Raw genomic sequence first — 18,221 nt, 5'->3', positions numbered from 1 at the left:
TGGTCCCTCCTGCCCAGCGGCACAGACAGCGCCCTCAGTACAGTGTGAGTGTGGGAAGGAGGAGAGTGAGGTGCTGGGGTTCCAGGGCGCGCTCTCTCTCTCTCTCTCTCTCTCTCTCTCTCTCTCTCTCTCTCACACACACACACACACACACACACACGTGCACACACTTACAGGAATTTGCTGGCGTGCAGGTAAAGAGGCCACAGAACTTAGTCTTAAGATTTTTATAAAAACCCTCAACCGAGGGCCGGCCAGAGGGTGGAAAGGGCTGCAGTGTTGTTCTTAACGGAGGTGAGGACCGATCCAGGGCCCAGGCCAGCTCCTAGGACCGGGGAGAGGCAGCAGCACAGACAGTGTGTCAGAGCCGAAGGCGGTGCGGGCCTCCGGCTCTGAACGTGAGGCTGGGAGCAGCCGCGCCCGCCCTGCCCTGGGCCGTGGACAGAGGCCTGGCCCGCTCCCACGCCTAGTCCCGCAGGGACACCTTCACAAAGAGGGTGGCAGATGGGTGCTGGTCTCCGTTCTTGGATAAGAGGTGGACGTGGCGGTATCCTGGCAGGTGAGGGGGGTGGGAAGGAGCACACAGGAAAGTTCCCATCACTGGGGCAGGATGCTTCAGGGACAGCCACCCCCGCCCGAGAGACGCCAGGCCCTGCCCCCGCCCTGGCCCTCCCCTCCCCTGGACAAACACTCACCCTGCTTGAGGCTGTTCAGGGGGATGGTGCTCTGGCCAATGAAGTCGTTCTTGGAGGAGGCGTCGTAGTCCTCCACCACGAAGCGCACGAGGGCCAGCTCAGGCACCGCCACCTCGAACTCGAACTCCGTGTCCCACCATGGGTTGAAACCTGCGGGCACAGGCGCCGTGTCAGCAGCTCGGACACCAGCTGCAGTGGCCGGGCCCAGCCCCGCCTCGGCACATACCGTTGTTGGTGACCACCGCGGTCTGGCGGCTGGCCATGTCCCGGCCCACTCCGTGGACCTCCACCGTCACCTTGGGGTCCACGATCGAATTCTTGCTCTTGTTGACTTTCGGCAGCTGCTGCCCTGTGATGACCTGCAGAAGGGTGATGGGCATGAGGAATGGTACCGAGGGGGAAGGGGGCGGGGGGCGTGGGCTCCTGGCCCTTCTCTGGCTGGCCATACCCGGATGTTGAGCCGCTTCCGAGTCCACCAGGGCCCCTGAGCCGGGTTACGCGGGTTGAAGGTGGAGTTGGGGTCTCGCAGGAAGGCAGGCTTCAGCACGTACCCACAGGCCCCGTTGTCCTGGAAGCGGCCCTGATACACATCCATCTCTGGTCCAGGTGTCTGGAAGTTCAAGGCCACTACAGGTAGGACAGAGCAGTCACGGGCTGTGGGTTGGCTTCAGGGGCCCTAGAGCCCAGCCTCCTCAGGGTACACTGAGGCCTTGGAGACACAGGGTGAGGCAGAAGCAGGGGCCAGTATCGCTGCAAGGCCTCCTGCCCTCCAACCGACCCTCTGCACCAACCTCACATTGCATTTCTGGTGCTAAAACTCAAAGAACTACGATGCTAACGAGGGGGACAGTTCCCAACTGAGGTCACCAGCTCCTGAGCCCACACACTCCTGCATCTGGCCCTGCCTCCGTCTCCACGGTCTCCTGGTCCCTGGCCCTCAGCCAGGCCTCCTCCCGGCCCCAGCCAGTGCATACCGATCTGGCAGCCCCCATTCCACATCTCCACGGGGCTGTAGTTGGAGGAGTCGGTTCTCCACCCAGCAGGGTAGATCCTGCTCAGGTGATTCACGTTGTGGCGGACAAGGCTGATTCCTGAGGGGGGTACGGGATGGTCAGGCAGGGAGGCCTCAGGTGTGCCTGAGTCCCTCCCACCAGCTCTGCTGGTAGCAGCAGGAAATGCTAACTTTGTTCACGGGCAGGGGTTGGGAGGGAGACAGGTTGGCCCTGGCCCCAGCCCGGATGGTCAGACAGGGGCAGCACCCTCAGGGTGCAGGGCGGGGGCTCACCTGACTCTTGGAGCAGCCGGAGGGTGCGGTTCTCAGAGAAGGACGCCATCTCATAGAAAGCCTGCCCCGGGCTGCCAGGGCTGGAGAAGCCCCGGAAGTGGACGCTCTTACAGTAAATGACCATGTCAGAGAGCTCCTTCACTAGCCTGAGCTTGTCCTCCTGGGGGCCACGGGGAGGCCCGGGTTAGATTCAGAGGTGGGGGCAGGTGGACACTGAGAGAGCCAGAAACCCAGACACAGAGAGACAGAGAGAGGGAGACAGACACAGAGAGGGGGCAGAGGGTCTGAGTGGCAGCCACAGAGAATTGAGACAAGGCAACCAGCCCACCCGGCGATGGGGGGTGAGGATGGGGGAGGGCCCAGGGATGCCCTCCCCCCACAGCTTCCCCTCCAACCTTGGGCTTGTGCTGCACTCGGCTCCTCACGGCCTCATCCTCCATCTCGGCTGCCTCGTCCTCATCTGACACGACAGTGGCCTCAGGGCCACCTTCCCCGCTGGGGGGCAGGAGTCCCCCTAGCTTCTTTCCCTTCAGCAAGATCTTCCCCTTCAGTTGCTACGGATGGAGGGGCAGCCGGTCAAGACCCAGCTGGCCTCCCCGCCAGTCCCCCTGCCCTCCTCTCTGGGCACCCCCGTGCCCACTGTGCACCTCAGGGGATGGGAGGCTGGTGGTGACCCCTTCCAGCGGCCGGTCCAATAGCATGGAGCCCAGAGTCGTGCTCAGGTGTCGCGCCAATACTCGCTGCTGCTCCAGGCTGCAGTGGTTCTCCAGGGACAGGATGACGGGGTAGGGGGACGCCTGGCGGTCCAAGGCCGATTAGGAGGGGTTGGCCACCCCTAGCCTTCCCCTCCTCACCCCCCCCGGGGTGTGGCCACCTTGAAGGCGTAGTCCCGAATGGCCCTGAGCACGTCGCAGAAGAGGATCTTGGAGGTGAAGGTGTAGCCGTGGTAGATGATGGGCTCCTGGTTGGGTCCGTCCCAGCAGTCCAGCTCCAGGCAGCGGCAGCCTTTGCACAGCGCCCTGTAGGGGGAGAGGCGCTAGGACCCCGCCCCCGCCAGAGCCCCGCCCCCGCCCCGCCGGAGCCCCGCCCCCGCCCCGCCGGAGCCCCGCCCCACCCCGCCGGAGCCCCGCCCCACCCCGCCGGAGTCCCGCCCCCGGCCTCCACGGGATGCCGCACCGGATGTAGGCTTCGGTGCTGCTGGGCCCGGTGAGCTGGTCTTCCAGCAGGTAGGTGTTGTGCGAGGAGGACACCAGGTAGTGGCTGAGCGGCTGGCCCATGTCCTGGTAGACCCGCCGGTGCGCCAGGTTGAAGGCGCTGCCGTCGGCCGAGAGCAGGTACATGAGGAAGCCGTCCTTGGTCATCTGCCGCTGCGCCTTGGCTGGGAGGGAGGCGGGGACCCGTCAGAGCCCTCCACCCGCAGCCACCTCCGGGGCCCTGTCTTCTCCTGTTCTGTCCCCCACGCTGTGAGGCCTTGAGGACAGGACTTCGCCTCCTCCGGCCCTGTGCCTGCGCCCCGGAGCCCCCTCCAGGACAGGGCCGGACACCGGAGCCCCTCCACCGCCCCCCAGGACAGGGCCGGACACCGGAGCCCCTCCACCGCCCCCCAGGACAGGGCCGGGTCTCAAAGGTGGGCCCAGGATGGGCATCAAGAGGGAGGCAGGGACAGTGTTTGCTTGCCCAGTCTCCTCTCCTCTTTCCTGGGAGAGGGGTCCTCAGAACCCCCTGAAGGAGGAACTGGGGCAGGTAGTGATGCTCGAGCCCTGTCTGCCGTCTGCCTGCTTTCATGGGCCGGCAAATACCGGCCGGGTCCTGAGGCACCCCCGTTCCTGCAGCTCCCTATTTGGGGCTGCAGTGTCCCCAGGGGTCTCCCAGCCGGGTGTGGCCCTCACCAGTCTCGCTGGGCTCGTAGCGCTCAATGAGGGAGAGGGCCAGGGCAGGCCCGGCCGCCTCCTCCCGCTGCTGGTGCTGCAGGAAGGTCACTAACTGGTCCACGGACAGGGTCTGCCCCGAGCCGGCAGCCTCCTCGAAGGTGCGGTCGATCTCCTTCCGCTGGGTCAGCATCTTGTAGAAGGCCTCAATCTCCTCGTCCTCCAAGGAGTCTGTCTGGGAGCGGTCACATTCCTGCAAGGCCAGGACAGGCCCGTGGGCAGGCTCAGCGCTGGCCCTGGCCCAGGGCCAAGGACCCGACGGCCAGGGCTCCCTGCTGCCTCACCCTGAAGATCTTCCGGGCGTAGCTGTCGTCCACCTGGATGTTGAGCTCCTTCAGGAAGTTCTGCAGTTCCTTGAAGCTCATCTTGTTATCCTTGTTTTTGTCAGCTTTTCGCAAGCAGGAGTGAATCCAGCTGGGCAAGAAGTAAGGAAAGAACCCAGGAGCCCACGTACCCCCCAGAGCCCCAGCCAGAGCCATGGTTCAAGCCCGATATCGACTCCTGAGCCCAGGCAGACTGAGGCCACTGTAGACATGGCTCCCTGCAGGCCCCACTTAATGGAATCCGAATGCCAGGGGCAGGACCTGGTGGCCTCTTCAGTGGAAATGTTACATCCTAGCACGGGGTCTTTTTCGTATTAGCTGGCTTTGAACCCTTTCCAATTTTAAAAATATTTATTTCCTTTCTATAAAAGGATTTATTGTAGATAATTTAGAAAATAAAGAAAAATAAACAAATCCCCCATAGCCTCAGGGATAACCCTGTTAATATTTCAAGGTCTGTCCTCTCGTTTTCAATATATAACCGTTAGCCAACTCGACTAAAGCACTTGGGGCTTACTTTATAGGAAACAGCAAATTTCAAGCCACTGATCATGTTGTCATGATGGGGCACTTAACCCCCACGTCTCTCTGACCTCTATCCTCTGTCCCTTCAGCCTTGACCTTGAGAAATAGGTGATTTAAATGCCAGAGACTAGGTCTCCCACTGAAGCAGACGACTCTCCTCAGCCTCCCAGCTCCACGCTGGTTACAGGCGGGGGGAAGAGGGGACATGGGCGGGGGGGGGGGGTGGGGGGGGCGGGGGGGACTGCATAGCTCTTTGGTGCTTGGGTCAGAGTGGACCAAAAAGAGCTCCAGATGCCTCCCCTGCTTCCCTTCTAGGGACTGAATTATGTCTCCCCCCGCCCCAAAATGTGTGTATTGAAGCCCTAACCCACAATAGGTATTTGGAGATGGGGCCTTGGGAGGTTTAGATGAGGTCATGAGGTGGGGCCCTCTTGATGGAATTAGGGTCTTATAAGAAGAGACACCAGAAAACGTGCTCTCTCTCCCTCTCTCTGCCGTGTGAGGACACCGTGAGAAAGAAGGCATCCATCCAGATGCTAGGAGAAGAGCTCTCACCATGCTGGCCCCCTGATCTCGGACTTCCAACCTGCAGAACTGTGAGAAAAGGTATTTCTGCTGTTTAACCGAATCTGTGCTACTTTGGTATGATGGTCCGAGCTGGGCATCTTCCATACCCAGGCTAACCTGGGGACAACCACAGCCAGAATCCCCAGGCTGGGCCTGGTCCCCTGCCACCCAAAGGATACTGCTGCAGCTTCTGCTGCTGGTCCATGGAGCCTGAGTGATGGATGATCTTGCGCAGGCCCTGCACCCAGTGCTGGGCGTCAGCTGGTGACGAGGCGATGAGGTCTAGTGTGTTTCGCTGGTTTTTAAAGACAATGGAGAAGCAGCGGTTCTCGGGCACGTCCCGGGCGAACTTCTCCAGGCCCTCCGTGCGGTGTCCCATCCGTACCTCCTGGATGTCCTCGATGGAGACTGTAAGAAGGGGGTGGGGGCAGAGAGAAGCATGAGGCCAACCCCTGCCCCTGACATGGTCGAGGCCACAGTGGTAGGGGCCACAGTTTAGAGACTGAGGCGGGGCTGGAGCTCAGGCATTGATCCAGAGAGAAAGGAGCCGGCAGGAGGACCGCCAGTGGCGGGGAAAGGAGGCAGGAAGGCAGAGATCGAGGTGGAGAAGGCATGTGAGACACACAGCTGTAGTGGGCAGGGTGAACGCAAAGAGCGGGACTGACTTTAGGGTGGGACAGCGCCTTGGACCCCGGACCCCATTGTTTCTGTGCTGCAGGGAGCAGGGCCCTGGGAGAGGATTGGGGCAGAGCAGACCATTCTGGAGCTTGGGGCCTGTGACCGAGACGAGGCCACACACCCTCCTGATCGGACTGACTTTGGACCCGTTCTCCCCTCAGACAGTCGTGTGAGCCTCTAGGACCCACTCCTGACCATTCAGGAGATGCGAGCCACCCTTGGTCAGCCCTGTCCTTGGGGTCTGGGGGCACAGACAGAGGGAGAGGTGCTGTGTCGGAGAGTAAAGAAGACCTTACCCCATTGGTGTCTGTATGTGTGCAGAGCTCAGGGAACCCCTGGGCCATGAGGGTGCAGGAAGGCTCTGCCTCCAGGATCCCAAGAGGCAGACTGGAGCATGCCCACGGGGGGTCTGAGAGATTACATCATTCTGCCCTTAGGAGCTGGGCAGAGGGCCCTGCTGTCAGAGCCCAGCCTTCCAAGCTTCAGGGAGCAGCAAGGCCCTGCCTACCCTCCCTAACCCCCAATGAGTCTTTCTGATCTGGCTGGGAGCCAGCCCCACCAGGCTCTGTGCCTGCCCCACCCCCATCCTGAGCATCCACATCCATCTGTCCTGGGTCCGAGACCAGCTCTAGCTGAAAGCTGCTTGTTCTCCCCACTCCCCCTCAACCCCCCCCCCCCCCGCCCCCACCCCCGTGCCCGCACACACCCTGAGCGCCCCAGGGTCTCCTAGCCACCTGCAGGCCCCATGTGTGTGCCATGTGCCCAGCCCGGGCAGCAGGCTCTGGGAAGTGGGACACGTGAGCCCTGGGCCATCTAGGGTTCAGGGGATATCCCTGCTTAATCCCTGTGCCCACAGCCTCCTGTGCCCCGCCAGGCCCCACACCAGCTGCCCCCAACCCAGGCTGGAGTGCAAACAGGAAGCCTAAGCCCTAGAGCTCCCGGGCCGGCACCCCTACCCGCTCCAGAGAGAAAGTCCAGATGCCTCCACTGCTGATAATGCCTGTCTGCCCCTGGGAACCAGAGTGGGGTGATGTGTGTGTTGGGGGGAGGGAGAGGGGTATTGGTGACAGAATCATGGGGAGACTTAGGGATCAGGGAGCAGAGGCAGAGAGAACTGGGGGGGGGAGGGGAACCACTCCTCCCTCACCTGGCCTCCGTTTCCCTGAGGATAGAGTACCGCTGAGGACAACAGTCTCACCCCCAGAGCAGGGAAGCAGCCGACAGGCAGGCACAGCCCAAGGCTCTGACATGGAGGGGAGCCTCTTGGGCCACTGTCCTCACCTGACCACACCCGACGCCCGACCCTGGACCTGTCACTCCTGCCGCCCCCTCACTCACGTCCCGTCCTCAGTCTTGCCCTGCTTCTTGCTCACACTGGGTCTCCTGCCCGGAAGTCTATCCTGCCCTCTGCTCATCGCCGTCCCAGTGTGAGGGTCTCACCCCCCCCCCAGGGCAGGTCTGGAAAAGCCTGAGTCTCTACTCCGCTGCCGCCCCCACACCCAGCCCCACAGGTGGGAGGCACACACTGGGAACCATTCATATGGACTGGCTGCTGGGCTCCCAGGAAGCCCCAGGGCTCAGAGCGTAAGATGCCCCGTTCCCACGGCGCGCCACCCACCAGCGTGTAGCAGGAAACTCCATATCAGGGCAGAGGCCTGTGAAGAAGCCGGGCTGGTGCCCCAGAGGCAAGGTCAGGGTCACTCCAGTGCTGAGCGGCAGACGTGCGCTGAGGGTGGTTTTCTGAGAGCGCTTCAGTCTCCATCCCCTCGGACCCTGCCCTGGCCCACAGCCCCAAGGCCCCAGCCCAGCTCCCCCCATCTGCCCCTGCTCCTGTCCCGCCTCACCTCTGGCCCCTTAGGCCACAGGTCAGCAGGCCATACCTTCTTATGTTTCTGCCCAGTGTCCTGGGGCCCGGCAGACCCTTCCTGGGGTCCCTTCTGTGGGCTGACCCCTTCCTCCTGTGACCCTCCTACTCCTGCCTGGGGACTGTCACTGTGTCTGACCTCATTCCCTACAGACCTGCCAGTGTGCTGACCCTGCCTGTCCCCAAACGGCCGAAGGGAGGCGAATGGGCGAGGGATTTCCTGAGGTCTGGGCTGTGAGAAACCCAGCTGCACTGGCCCATAGAGCAGCCACCAACCGCATGTGGTCATTTAAATAGAAATTCATTAAAATCCGACCACGTTAAAAGTCCTGTTCCTCAGTCACACTAGCCACGTTTCAGTGCTCAGTGACCACAGGTGGCTAGTGGCAGCCGTGACAGACAGCCTTGGCCTGCGGTTTTCCCACCAAGTAGAGGTGCAACAGCGTAGACCTCGCATTCGACAAAGCCTTGGGGGCAGTCTGTGTTAAGCCGTCATCAGAGTTTCCCCCTCAGGCCTGGTAGGGGACACTCTCCATCTGCAGGCCTGAGCCTTGGGTTCCTGGGCCATTTCTGAAGCTTCTGGAAAGCCCTCGGACCCCTGCCCTCGAGGGAGCTACCCTGCTGAGGCCTCTCTCTTTGTGTCCTAGCCCCGCTCTGCCCCATCTCCCTGCTGTGGCCCCAGTCCTAGGGAAGGGCCCCACCTCTCGTCCTGACCGGGCTTTACCTGCCCCAACTTTGGGCTGGTTTTGGCGTCACCACACCTGGAGTCTAGTCCGCCCAACTTCCCTGCTCCCCACGAGGGCCTGGGCGGATACCTATGCGTTCACACAGCACTGCCCAGCTCCCTCCCTTCTCTGAACCTGCTTTCCCCACCTGTGGTCATGGTTACGTGCCCCTCACCCCCAGAAGCCTTTAGCATCTCCATCTGCAGTCCTGAGTCCTGCGCGCTCCAGCCCAGCCCAGCCCAGAGCTCAATTTTAACTGCCTCCCCCCATCCCCCCCCCCCCCCCCGGACTCTGGCTAGCTGCAGTGTCCCCCTATCTGGTCCTGATTGCATGCCTGGCCTACACCCCACCGGGCTGGGACTCACTGTCCCTATCTGTGGTCCTGGTCCATGATGGACCTCCATCCCCAGCCAGCACCAGTGTCCCCATCCATCCAAGCATGGGTGGCACACTCTGCCTCCTCCCCCACAGCCCCGGGGCACTCACACAGCTGGGACTCCGGGCTCCGCATGACCTTGCGGGACTCCTGCCAGATGGTCTTGCAGTCTTCCTGCAGCTTGTAGAAGCGTTCTCGCCGCCATGAGTTGGACTTCACCTTCAGGAGCTGGGTGCCCTTCAGCAGCGCCTGTAGGTCCTCGTCATTCTGTAGGCCTAGGGGGCAGAGCTCGTAAGATGCCACCTCCTCCAGTGTCCCTGCTGTCCCAGACCCCACGCTGGCCACGCCCACCTCCAGACCCTCTAGGACAGTGATGGCGAATCTTTGGAGCTCGGCGTGTCAGCATTTTGAAAAACCCGAACTTAACTCTGGTGCCGTGTCACATATAGAAATTTTTTGATATTTGCAACCATAGTAAAACAAAGATTTATATTTTTGATATTTATTTTACATATTTAAATGTCATTTAACAAAGAAAAATCAACCAAAAAAATGAATTCAGAGGTTCGCCATCACTGCTCTAGGAGCTCGCTTCTCCCCAGCCTCGTCCCCATCTCTCTGTTCACATCTCCCTCCTTCAGCCAAGCTCCAACCTGCCCTGCCTCACACAAAGTCATCGCTGAGCCAGCTGAGGGCATGTAAACCTTGGATGCCTACCCACTCAAGGCCACGCTTCATACACTGACCTGCCACCCACAGCTGAATGGACAAAGGGAGGGCAGCTAATCTAAGGACTCCTGGTGCCTGGGGAACCAGACCCCCCAGGAAGTAGCCTGGCTCTGAAAGACAGCCTCTGCTGTCCCGTCTGTAAACTGAGGATAGAAATAGCAGCCCCCTCAAAGGGAAGGGCTGTGGTTAAATGAGATGCTGTACGATTCTGGGAAGGTCCGGAGGTAAAGCCGTTCTAGTTCTTAATGTCAACATTGTAGTTACTCTGGGGCCCTTGTGCCCATCTCTGCCACCCTCACCACGATCGCCACCCCTGACTTGGACCTACTTGAGTGGGTCTTGATCCTTGTCCCAGAAGAGAGAGATGCCCCTGTCCCTCCATGGCCGCCCCATCACTGAATATCCTGGGTCCAGGACACCTCCTGGTACAGCAGCCTTAAGTCCCAGTGCAGTCCTTTCAGAGGCTGGGGCCAGCCCCAGTCCCACAGCGAGGACCAGAGCCCTGGCTGCTTGGCACCCTCTTGCTGCTCTCAGAGACCCAGGCTGGCCTGAGGCATGGGCTCCCAAAGCTATGATGCCCTTTGTCCCACCAGGCCCAAACAAGAGGCACCAAAGGGATACTATGCCCGGCTCCCCAGGAGCCCTCACCCCCAGCAGACCCTGTACCAAGTGTGATCAAGGAGAGACCCCCAACCCTAATAACCTATCATTATAACATAGAGTGAGGTACATCTATAGCTGTGCTTGGACATATCACCCTATATCTGTATCTATAGATCTGTATCTGTATGTATCAACCTGTATCTGTATCTATAGATCTGTATCTGTATGTATCAACCTATATCTGTGTCTATATCTGTATCTATAGATCTGTATCTGTATGAATCAACCTGTATCTGTATCTATATCTGTATCTATACATCTGTATCTGTATGTATCAACTTATATCTGTATCTATATCTGTATCTATAGATCTGTATCAGTATGTATCAACCTATATCTGTGTCTATACCTCTGTTTCTACATCTATATATCTATATCTGTATATATCACCCTAGCCACATGCAGTCCAGCAGCCAGCTCTGTTCAGAGTCAATTGGCCATTTCGCCTCATGGCTGTCACCAATATTAAAATTGTGTGACCATAGCCGTCTTTATCCTCTGCTCCAGCAGGGACCAGGTGGGTCCAGTCTGTGGGGCCTGTGCCTAGGCCTGTAGGCTTTTCTTTTCTGAGCCCAGATTCCCAGCCCCTCACAGCCTCTCCCACTTTGTCCTGGCCTCCCCACTCCCTAGCCAGGCCCACACACCCACAGGACCCACAGAACTTTCTGGACGTAAGCCTCCGTCACCACATCCTCTTTTCCCCTTGCCAGGCTCCTGCCTCCAGGGGGGACAAAGTCCAGGGCTAACACCCGCCTCCCTATCGCTTTGGGCAACTCCCTTCCCAATCTGTGCCTCTGGTCCCCATCAGCACTGAGCGAGTGCAGTGTTGGAGGAGGCGCCTCTGAGCCTTCTCAGAGGTGATCTTCTGATGTGACCTTCCCCCACCTTTGTCCCAAGTCTCTCCACCCCAGGAGACCCCTCTCCTTGGTGGGAGCAGTTCCCCTTCGGCCCCAGGGGAAGCCCAGTGGAGAAGGGGGCTCCATCCGGCAGGATGTCCTAAACTGCTGGTGGGGTCTGTGGAGCTCACAGCCAGAGGAAGGGGAGGGGAGCCCCCAGGCTGCCAGAAGAGGCACCTCAGCCCCTGCGGGGGATCCCACAGTCCGCACCCACCCCCCAAGCTGGGCACACAGTAGGACCAGCCCCTGCCCACCGCACGGGTGGGACTGTGGGGGAGGGGGTGGGGAAGGAGGAGGTGAACCCCACCCTCCAGCTCTGGAAAACACCGTGAGGAGATGACATGTTCATCCTGTCCCGGAGCCAGGCTGTGGCCCTGTCTGCAGTCGGACAGAGATAAGCCCCCTGGCTGCCGACATGACTTCCGAACACAGACCTCCGTCCCAAGGTCCGAGTTGATAACACTGCCCTCTCGGCCGCTGGGAAACCTAGGCAGGCACCTCCACCTCTGAGCCTCACGGAGGCCCTTTTGTTTCCGAGGCTCCTGGGCTGCCCGCCCCACCACCCAGAAAGTATGGGCACGCCTCACCCAGCCCCGTTCACTTAGCTCTACTGCCTTCTCCTGTGGGGGTGGGGGGAGAGGCCTCTGAGCTCAGGGGCCCCGGGTTGACCTTGCAGCCTCACTAACCTGCCCAGGCCCGCTGCACACCACGAGGTGCCCAGGAGAGGGTGCTGTAGGCACTAATAGGAGGCTGGGGGCGGGGGTGGGGGGGTGCCAGGAGTCCTGACCATGTACCTAGGGGGGTGCATAATGGAGACAAACTGGGCTTGGGACTCATAATAATACATAGCAATACTGAGGTCAGGTCACACAGTGATGTACATTGTTCCACGGAGTCACACACAGCCACACCACATACAGTGCCTTATCATCATCATCATGATAATAACAGCATCCACCATAATAATGGCTAGTATTCGAATAAGATACTGCTCTTAGCGCATGTATTTAACCTCCCTAACAACCCTATGAGGGAGGCACTATCACTAGTCCCATTTCACAGATGAGGAAATTGAGGCTCATGGAAGTTACATGGTAGAGTCAGGACTCAAGAGCCTGCCCACGGGTCCATGATAGGAAACATTACCAGGTGCAGCCACCACGCAGGGGTACACTGGCACAAGTAGCAGTGTCAGAAAACCCACAAAACCCACATCATAACGCAAAGTAATAGAAGCTCTCAGTCGCCTGGATCACCCCCTGTCACATCGGTCACCCATAGCGCACACAGCACCACATCAGACCACACACTCCTGCAGATCATCTCACAGGATGACACAGTCACACCAGCTCCGCACCAGGCCACATACCCAGTGGTGCCTCATAAATCTATAAACAGGGAGGGAGGGAGGGAGGGGTGACAAGGAGCAGGGAGGCTTGGAGGAGCTGGGGGGTGTCAGGAGGAGGGGTAACCAATGCCCCCAGGACTCACCCCACATGCCACCCCTGCAAACACGGCCCCCAAATAGGTCACACACTCACAGGAATACTAAACAGGTCCAATCAAAGGAACATCTAGTCCGCCTCCTGCCCCAGCTGCCATCCCAGTCTCCACAGACGTCGGTGTCCCCTGCGACCCTTACCCAGCCTCTGCCCATTGAGCGCCGCCACCTTGAGGCTCTGCTCCTGCAGGTAGAGCTCTCTGGAGTGGCTCCGGCCCCGCAGGAACTGCATGATGCGCCGCAGTGGCCCTGCCGCCGCCGAGCCTGGCCCGGGACAATGCACAAGTCTCCGGACGCCTAAGGAGGCGGGAGCAGGGGGCGGAGACTAGGAGGGGGCGGGGCTAAAGCCTGGTTGGAGGGGCGGGGCCTCCGGCCTAGAGGCGGGGCGAGAGGGAAATCTGGGCCGAAAGGGGCGGGGCCGATAGCCCCTGGAGGCGGGGCGAGAGCGGAATCCGGGCGGGCAGAGGAGGAGCTAGAACCCAGGGAGCCGGGCGCCCCGGAGGAGAAAGCGGAGAAGTGACGAAAACCAGAGGCCAGAAAGCGGATCGAGGGCACCGCCATAGCCAAAGAGGTGGGGACGGGGAGGAGCCGGGCCTGGGCAGGGGGTGGGGGGGGAGGCGATGTGGAGGCAGAGCTATATACCCAGGAAGCTGGCCCGAGGCGGGGTCAGGGCCCAGGATGGGAGCGAACCCCGGGAGGGTCCTCACTGGAAAGGCGGTGTTCCGCCGAGGGGCGGGGTCCGACCGGGGGTGGAGCCTGAGCCTGGCTTGCCAACACCAGCTGGGGTCTCCCGGAGGAGGCTGTGAACGGGATGGAGGCTGTGCCAGACCACCTCGCCAGCCAAATGTTTTACCAAAATTACTCAGCGAATTCATTGTGACTCAGCTGGCCGTGGCCTCACTTGTGAACCCCAGGCAGGCCTGTTTCCTTCTGTTTCCCCACCTGAGTGGGTAATCTCCAAGGGTCGGAAAGCGAATGGAATTCTTGAAGGAAAAAAAAAAAAAAAAAAGCTGATCTTCAATGAGTCCATTAACGCAGGCTGACTTTGATAAATGCACGAGGACGACCGCCACTGTATACACTGCGCTGCCAGTGTGCAGGCGAACAGTGGCACCTTTCATCAAGGGACAGCTTCTCGGTCATTCACCCAGGAGTTATTTATTGAGTCCCTACTGTGTGCCAAGGTCAGGACACCACCCTGCAGGCCTGACTCACTCCTCTCTTGCTCCCCGCCTCTGAATGGTTCGCTTCACTTCAGCTCCGTCCCCAGCACTGGCAGTGAGTCACTGGCAGAGCCAGTGAGTTGCACAGACAAGCACAGCAACGATAAAATGAAGCGCCAGGTGACTTGCATAAAGTCACCCCACGGAGAGTAAGTCATGAGAGCGGGTTAGTGTAGATGAGCTGCAAAAAGGGCACAGACAAGTTGTCACTCATTTTGGAGAGGGGCGGGGAGCAGAGTGGAAGGGGAACCTCTGTTTGAGAGAAAGCATGCACGGGTTGTTAACTGGAGGACCAACGACAGAATCACATCTCAATATAATTTGCTCCTTTTGAATTATGTATTTTTTAAAATTCTTTATTAGTTAAGGTATTACAAATGTGTCCTCATCCCCCCCCCCCCATTGAATTATGTATTTTATTGTACATTTAAAAACAAGATCCTGAGAAGGGCCTGCAGGCTTCACCAACTGCCAAAGTAGCCTATGGCACACAAAAAGTTACTGATCAGGGTGGATCAGTGTGTGTCTGTGTAGTGTGGGCCTGGAACCCCAGGAATAGCACTTTGAATCGTAATTGAGGTGGGTAGGGGGTTGGCCACCCCAACTTGCTATGATGGTTCTGGAATCATTATCTCTTGGGGATAGTGGCTTTTTAGCCAACCTAGAAGCTCCCATGCTCATTAGTGCTTTTATCTTCACTTCTGTGAAATGGGTATTGTGATCCTGTGGGTGAGAAAACAGGCCCAGAGAGGCAAATGGATTTGCCCAGGGTCACAATATAAGGCAAAGCTAGGACTAGAGCCCAGGTCTCCGGAGGCCAAGACGGAGCCAGGGTCTTCCTATATAGCCTGCCTTCCCCTTTTTAAAAATTTTAATCCTAACCCAAGGATATGTTTTTATTGATTTTAGAGAGAGAAAAATGGAGGGAGAGAGGAAAAGAGAGAGAGACATCGACCTGTTGCCTCTCGTACACATCCCCACCAGGGATCGAACCCCCACTGAGCCACCCGGCCAGGGCACCTGCTTCTACTTTTACAAATGCCAGTTCTCACAGTTGGGGCGCGAGGGATTCGGTGTAGGAAAAGTTAGTGGAGGTAGATGTGTTCAGTGAGGACAGGGCCCTGGAAGGTTATGTCCTTTTGGGCACACCTGGGAACCTGCTCGAGAAGCCAGTGCAATCCTGGCCAGCATGGAGAGAGCAGAGGAAGTGAGTTAGGCGGAGATGGGGGCCTGGAACTTCAGTCAGAGGGCTTCAGACTTGGGAAGGAGCCCCTGATTCTTGAATCCAGTTCTAGTCATTTTTTTCTGGCTAGGGATTGCCTTATGGTGTAACCTTATCTTCCAAAGAATGAGGCAGCAACTCACAGGGCATGGTCACTTGGGGGATGGGCCTCCTGCTGGAACATGGCACAGGCTGGGTCCCAGACACTGTTCTAATTCCCTTATAGCAGCGGTTCTCAACCTGTGGATCGCGACCCCTTTGGGGGTCGAACGACCCTTTCACAGGGGTCGCCTAAGACCATCGGAAAACACATATATAATTACATATTGTTTTTGTGATTAATCACTATGCTTTAATGATGTTCAATTTGTAACAATGAAAATACATCCTGCATATCAGATATTTACATGACGATTCATAACAGTAGCAAAATTCCAGTTATGAAGTAGCAACGAAAATAATTTTATGGTTGGGGTCACCACAACATGAGGAACTGTATTAAAGGTCGCGGCATTAGGAAGGTTGAGAACCACTGCCTTATAGGTATCACTTCATTCAATCCTCACAGCAACCCTATGAGGTAGGTAGTATTCTTATCCCCATTTTACAGATGAGGCACAATTAAATCGAGGGATTTGTCTTGATTAAAAAGCCAAGTAGTTTGCCCAGAATTCATGCGGGTCTACTACACTGCCTCTGTGGGTGAGGAGGACAGAAGGAACATGTCATACCCAGGGAGGCAGGTCTCAAACAGGATGGGCCAGGGCGCCAACCCCATGCCACAGGACTGAGAGGCCCTGGCTGAGCCTCCAGGCAGCCTCCTCTCCAGGGGAGACACCGGGGTGCCAGGGGAGAGAGACCGGACAAAGGCATAGATGCCTGAGGTGGAGCCCATGCCGACATGGGCTGAGGCCGCAGCCGTGCCAGAGGCGACCGAGGGCATTTAGGTGGTCTGAGTGGGAGGCAGGCGTGTGAGAGGTGGTAGTGTGCAGGGCAGACAGCGCTAGACTAGCTCAGGGATGATGAGAGAGAAAGCAGAGGTCCCCAGTGTGGTCCTCTGAGCCACCAGTCTCCCTTCCTGCCAGGCTGGCAGGAGCATTGAGGCACCTCTGGCCTGAGGAGAGAAGAGGGAGCACTGGAAGGAGTGGGGATCCCATGACACGAGGTTGCCTCGAGGAGCCCGGGCTACTGGTATGAGGGTAACAGCTCTGGGCCACGGGGAACAGGTCTGGCCAACTGGGAAAGGAGACAGACCGGGACTGGCAGATAAGAGCACCTCCGAGTGGGCCAGCTGGGGGCGCTGCCTTGCTCTTTCCCACCTGTAATCTCCAGGCCTGGTTTAGAAGGTAGTGGACACGAAGTCTCTCACCCTAAGGGTTCTAGGAGACTGAAGGAGGTATGGTTGAGCAGTGATTGGTGTGAGAGGAGCGGGGCTTGCTGAGCTGACAGTGGGGTAGGGGGTGGGGAAAAGAGGGTAAGCTCCCCAAGTGCAGGCGAGCCCCCAGGCTGGAGCAAAAACATGCCAGGTCCAGGTTGGGGGTCCCGTCCAGCCATCAGGCCTCCAGGTCCTGGGGTCGGGAGCCCGCGGCTGCTCTCCCTCCAGGAGGGACCGCGTTAGGGCCAGGAGCCGCGTTAGGGCTCAGGCTCCGTTCGGGTCGGAGGAGACAGTTCGGCTGGACAAAGGGTGGAGGCGCAGGCATTTCCAGCTGAGGCTTGGCCCGGTCCAGCCAGGAGGATGCGCAGATGGAGGAATAAGGCTGCTGCCCCCACCCCCACCCCCCGGCCTGGGCATCGCGGACTGAGTTCTGCGCCGGGCAGTTACGGCGGCACGGCCGGACCTCGGCCAACCTTGCACACCTCGCCCCACCCCCCCCCCATCCCCCCATCCCCCCCACCTGCCACACCCACGCGGCCTGAAGCAATCCAGGCACGCCGGGCGCCGGGACGGGGCGGGGAGAACTCGGTTATTCGTGGATGCTGGTTCCTTCCCTCCTCGGCCCCTCCGTGCGCGCTGGACCAGGAGGAGGGGGAGTCCCCAGGCCGAGGGGACCCGGGGAAAGTCTTCAGACCCGCACCCCTACCCCCTACCCCCGGGTTAGAGCTGGGGGGCTGAGCTGGGAACGCCCAGGGGCGAGCCTGGCAGTCCCACCCTAAGTCCTGGGCCGAGATTTTCCCGATGGACCGGAGGGCCGCGGGGCGGGCCAGGGCGGGGCGGAGGGTGGACGGGGGACCCCGGGGTCCTCCGCCCGGAGCCGGGACGGCTGGCTGCGGGGCGGACCCTCGCAGGGACTCCCCAGCGCGCCGGCCACGCACTCACCGTGCAGGGTCAGGAAGTCCCGGCCCGAGTCCATGCCCGACGCGCGGCGCCGCGGGGAGGGGGCAGCGCGGCGGGAGCGGGGCGCTGCGGGGCACACGCCGCCGGCGGCCTCGGGTCCGAGCCGAGCGCGGAGGAGACTCGCGGGGACTGCGGTGGGAGGAGGCCGGAGGTGGGCCCGGGACACCGCCCCGCCCCCGCCAGCCCGTGCCCCCGCCCCTCCGGTCCACCAACCCGGGTTTCTCCCCGCCCCGTCCCGGGGGCCGGGAGGGCGGGCCGAGGTCGGGGCTGGGGAGCCCGCCGAGCCCTGGCCCCCGGCGGGTGGACGCGCCCCGGCCAGAAATAGCCAGCGCCCTCCCGCTTCCTCCGCCGCTGCCACCCCCGGCGGCCGGCCCTGTCATTACCGAGGGCGGCCCGGCCCCACGCCCTGCCCGCGGGCGCCTCCCGGGGCTCGGGGCGATGCTCCCAGGAGCCTGGCGTCACCCTCGGGAAGGGCAGCGTCCTGTCCGCGCCCAGGCGTCCAGCCGCCGCGCCCCGCAGGTCTGCTCTCCCCCCCGCAAAACGGGTGCCCGGGTCCCGAGATCCTCAGAGAGGACGCCCGGGCCTTGTCCGGAGGAGGGTCCCCTCCCGCCAGCTGGGAAGCGTGAACCCCAGGAGCGCCTTTGGTGGGGGCTGTGGGGGCGGGGCGGGAAGCTCACAGCAAGGGA

The 18,221-nt window shown here is 60.0% G+C and overlaps 1 protein-coding gene across 2 annotated transcripts; it reads right to left on the bottom strand.

Annotated features, from left to right (window-relative positions):
• Positions 1-212: 212 nt before the first annotated feature.
• PLCD1 (phospholipase C delta 1) lies at positions 213-17,645 on the bottom strand. 2 transcript variants are annotated; one of them, XM_070391607.1, is made up of 15 exons: positions 17,518-17,645; positions 9,077-9,241; positions 5,503-5,731; positions 4,193-4,322; positions 3,870-4,101; positions 3,157-3,358; positions 2,855-2,999; positions 2,628-2,777; positions 2,376-2,534; positions 1,981-2,140; positions 1,670-1,786; positions 1,144-1,322; positions 922-1,054; positions 696-845; positions 213-552 (listed from the first exon to the last, which is right to left on the bottom strand). In XM_070391607.1, exons 1-15 carry the CDS (start codon positions 17,549-17,551, stop codon positions 467-469), a joined length of 2,271 nt encoding a protein of 756 aa, XP_070247708.1. In that variant the 5' UTR covers positions 17,552-17,645; the 3' UTR covers positions 213-466. The 2 variants fall into 2 exon arrangements, with proteins under 2 accessions (XP_070247708.1, XP_070247706.1); XM_070391605.1 differs by lacking the exon at positions 17,518-17,645 and adding an exon at positions 12,897-13,022.
• Positions 17,646-18,221: the final 576 nt, after the last annotated feature.

The sequence above is a fragment of the Myotis yumanensis genome, unplaced genomic scaffold, assembly GCF_028538775.1.
Source record: "Myotis yumanensis isolate MYYU_CA2020_CCGP unplaced genomic scaffold, mMyoYum1.0.hap1 SCAF_14, whole genome shotgun sequence".
NCBI classification, from domain to species: Eukaryota; Metazoa; Chordata; class Mammalia; order Chiroptera; family Vespertilionidae; genus Myotis; species Myotis yumanensis.
This window is presented reverse-complemented; position numbering and strand designations above follow the sequence as displayed.

Bases quoted from the DNA above. Each gene is read 5' to 3' on its own strand.
- PLCD1 (XM_070391605.1), bottom strand. From the start codon at position 12,987: ATGCAGTTCCTGCGGGGCCGGAGCCACTCCAGAGAGCTCTACCTGCAG. The intron at 2,535-2,627 runs GTGCACAGTGGG...CTCCATCCGTAG, and splicing joins CCAGCCTCCCATCCCCTGAG to CAACTGAAGGGGAAGATCTT. The intron at 1,787-1,980 runs GTGAGCCCCCGC...TACCCCCCTCAG, and splicing joins CCGGCTGCTCCAAGAGTCAG to GAATCAGCCTTGTCCGCCAC.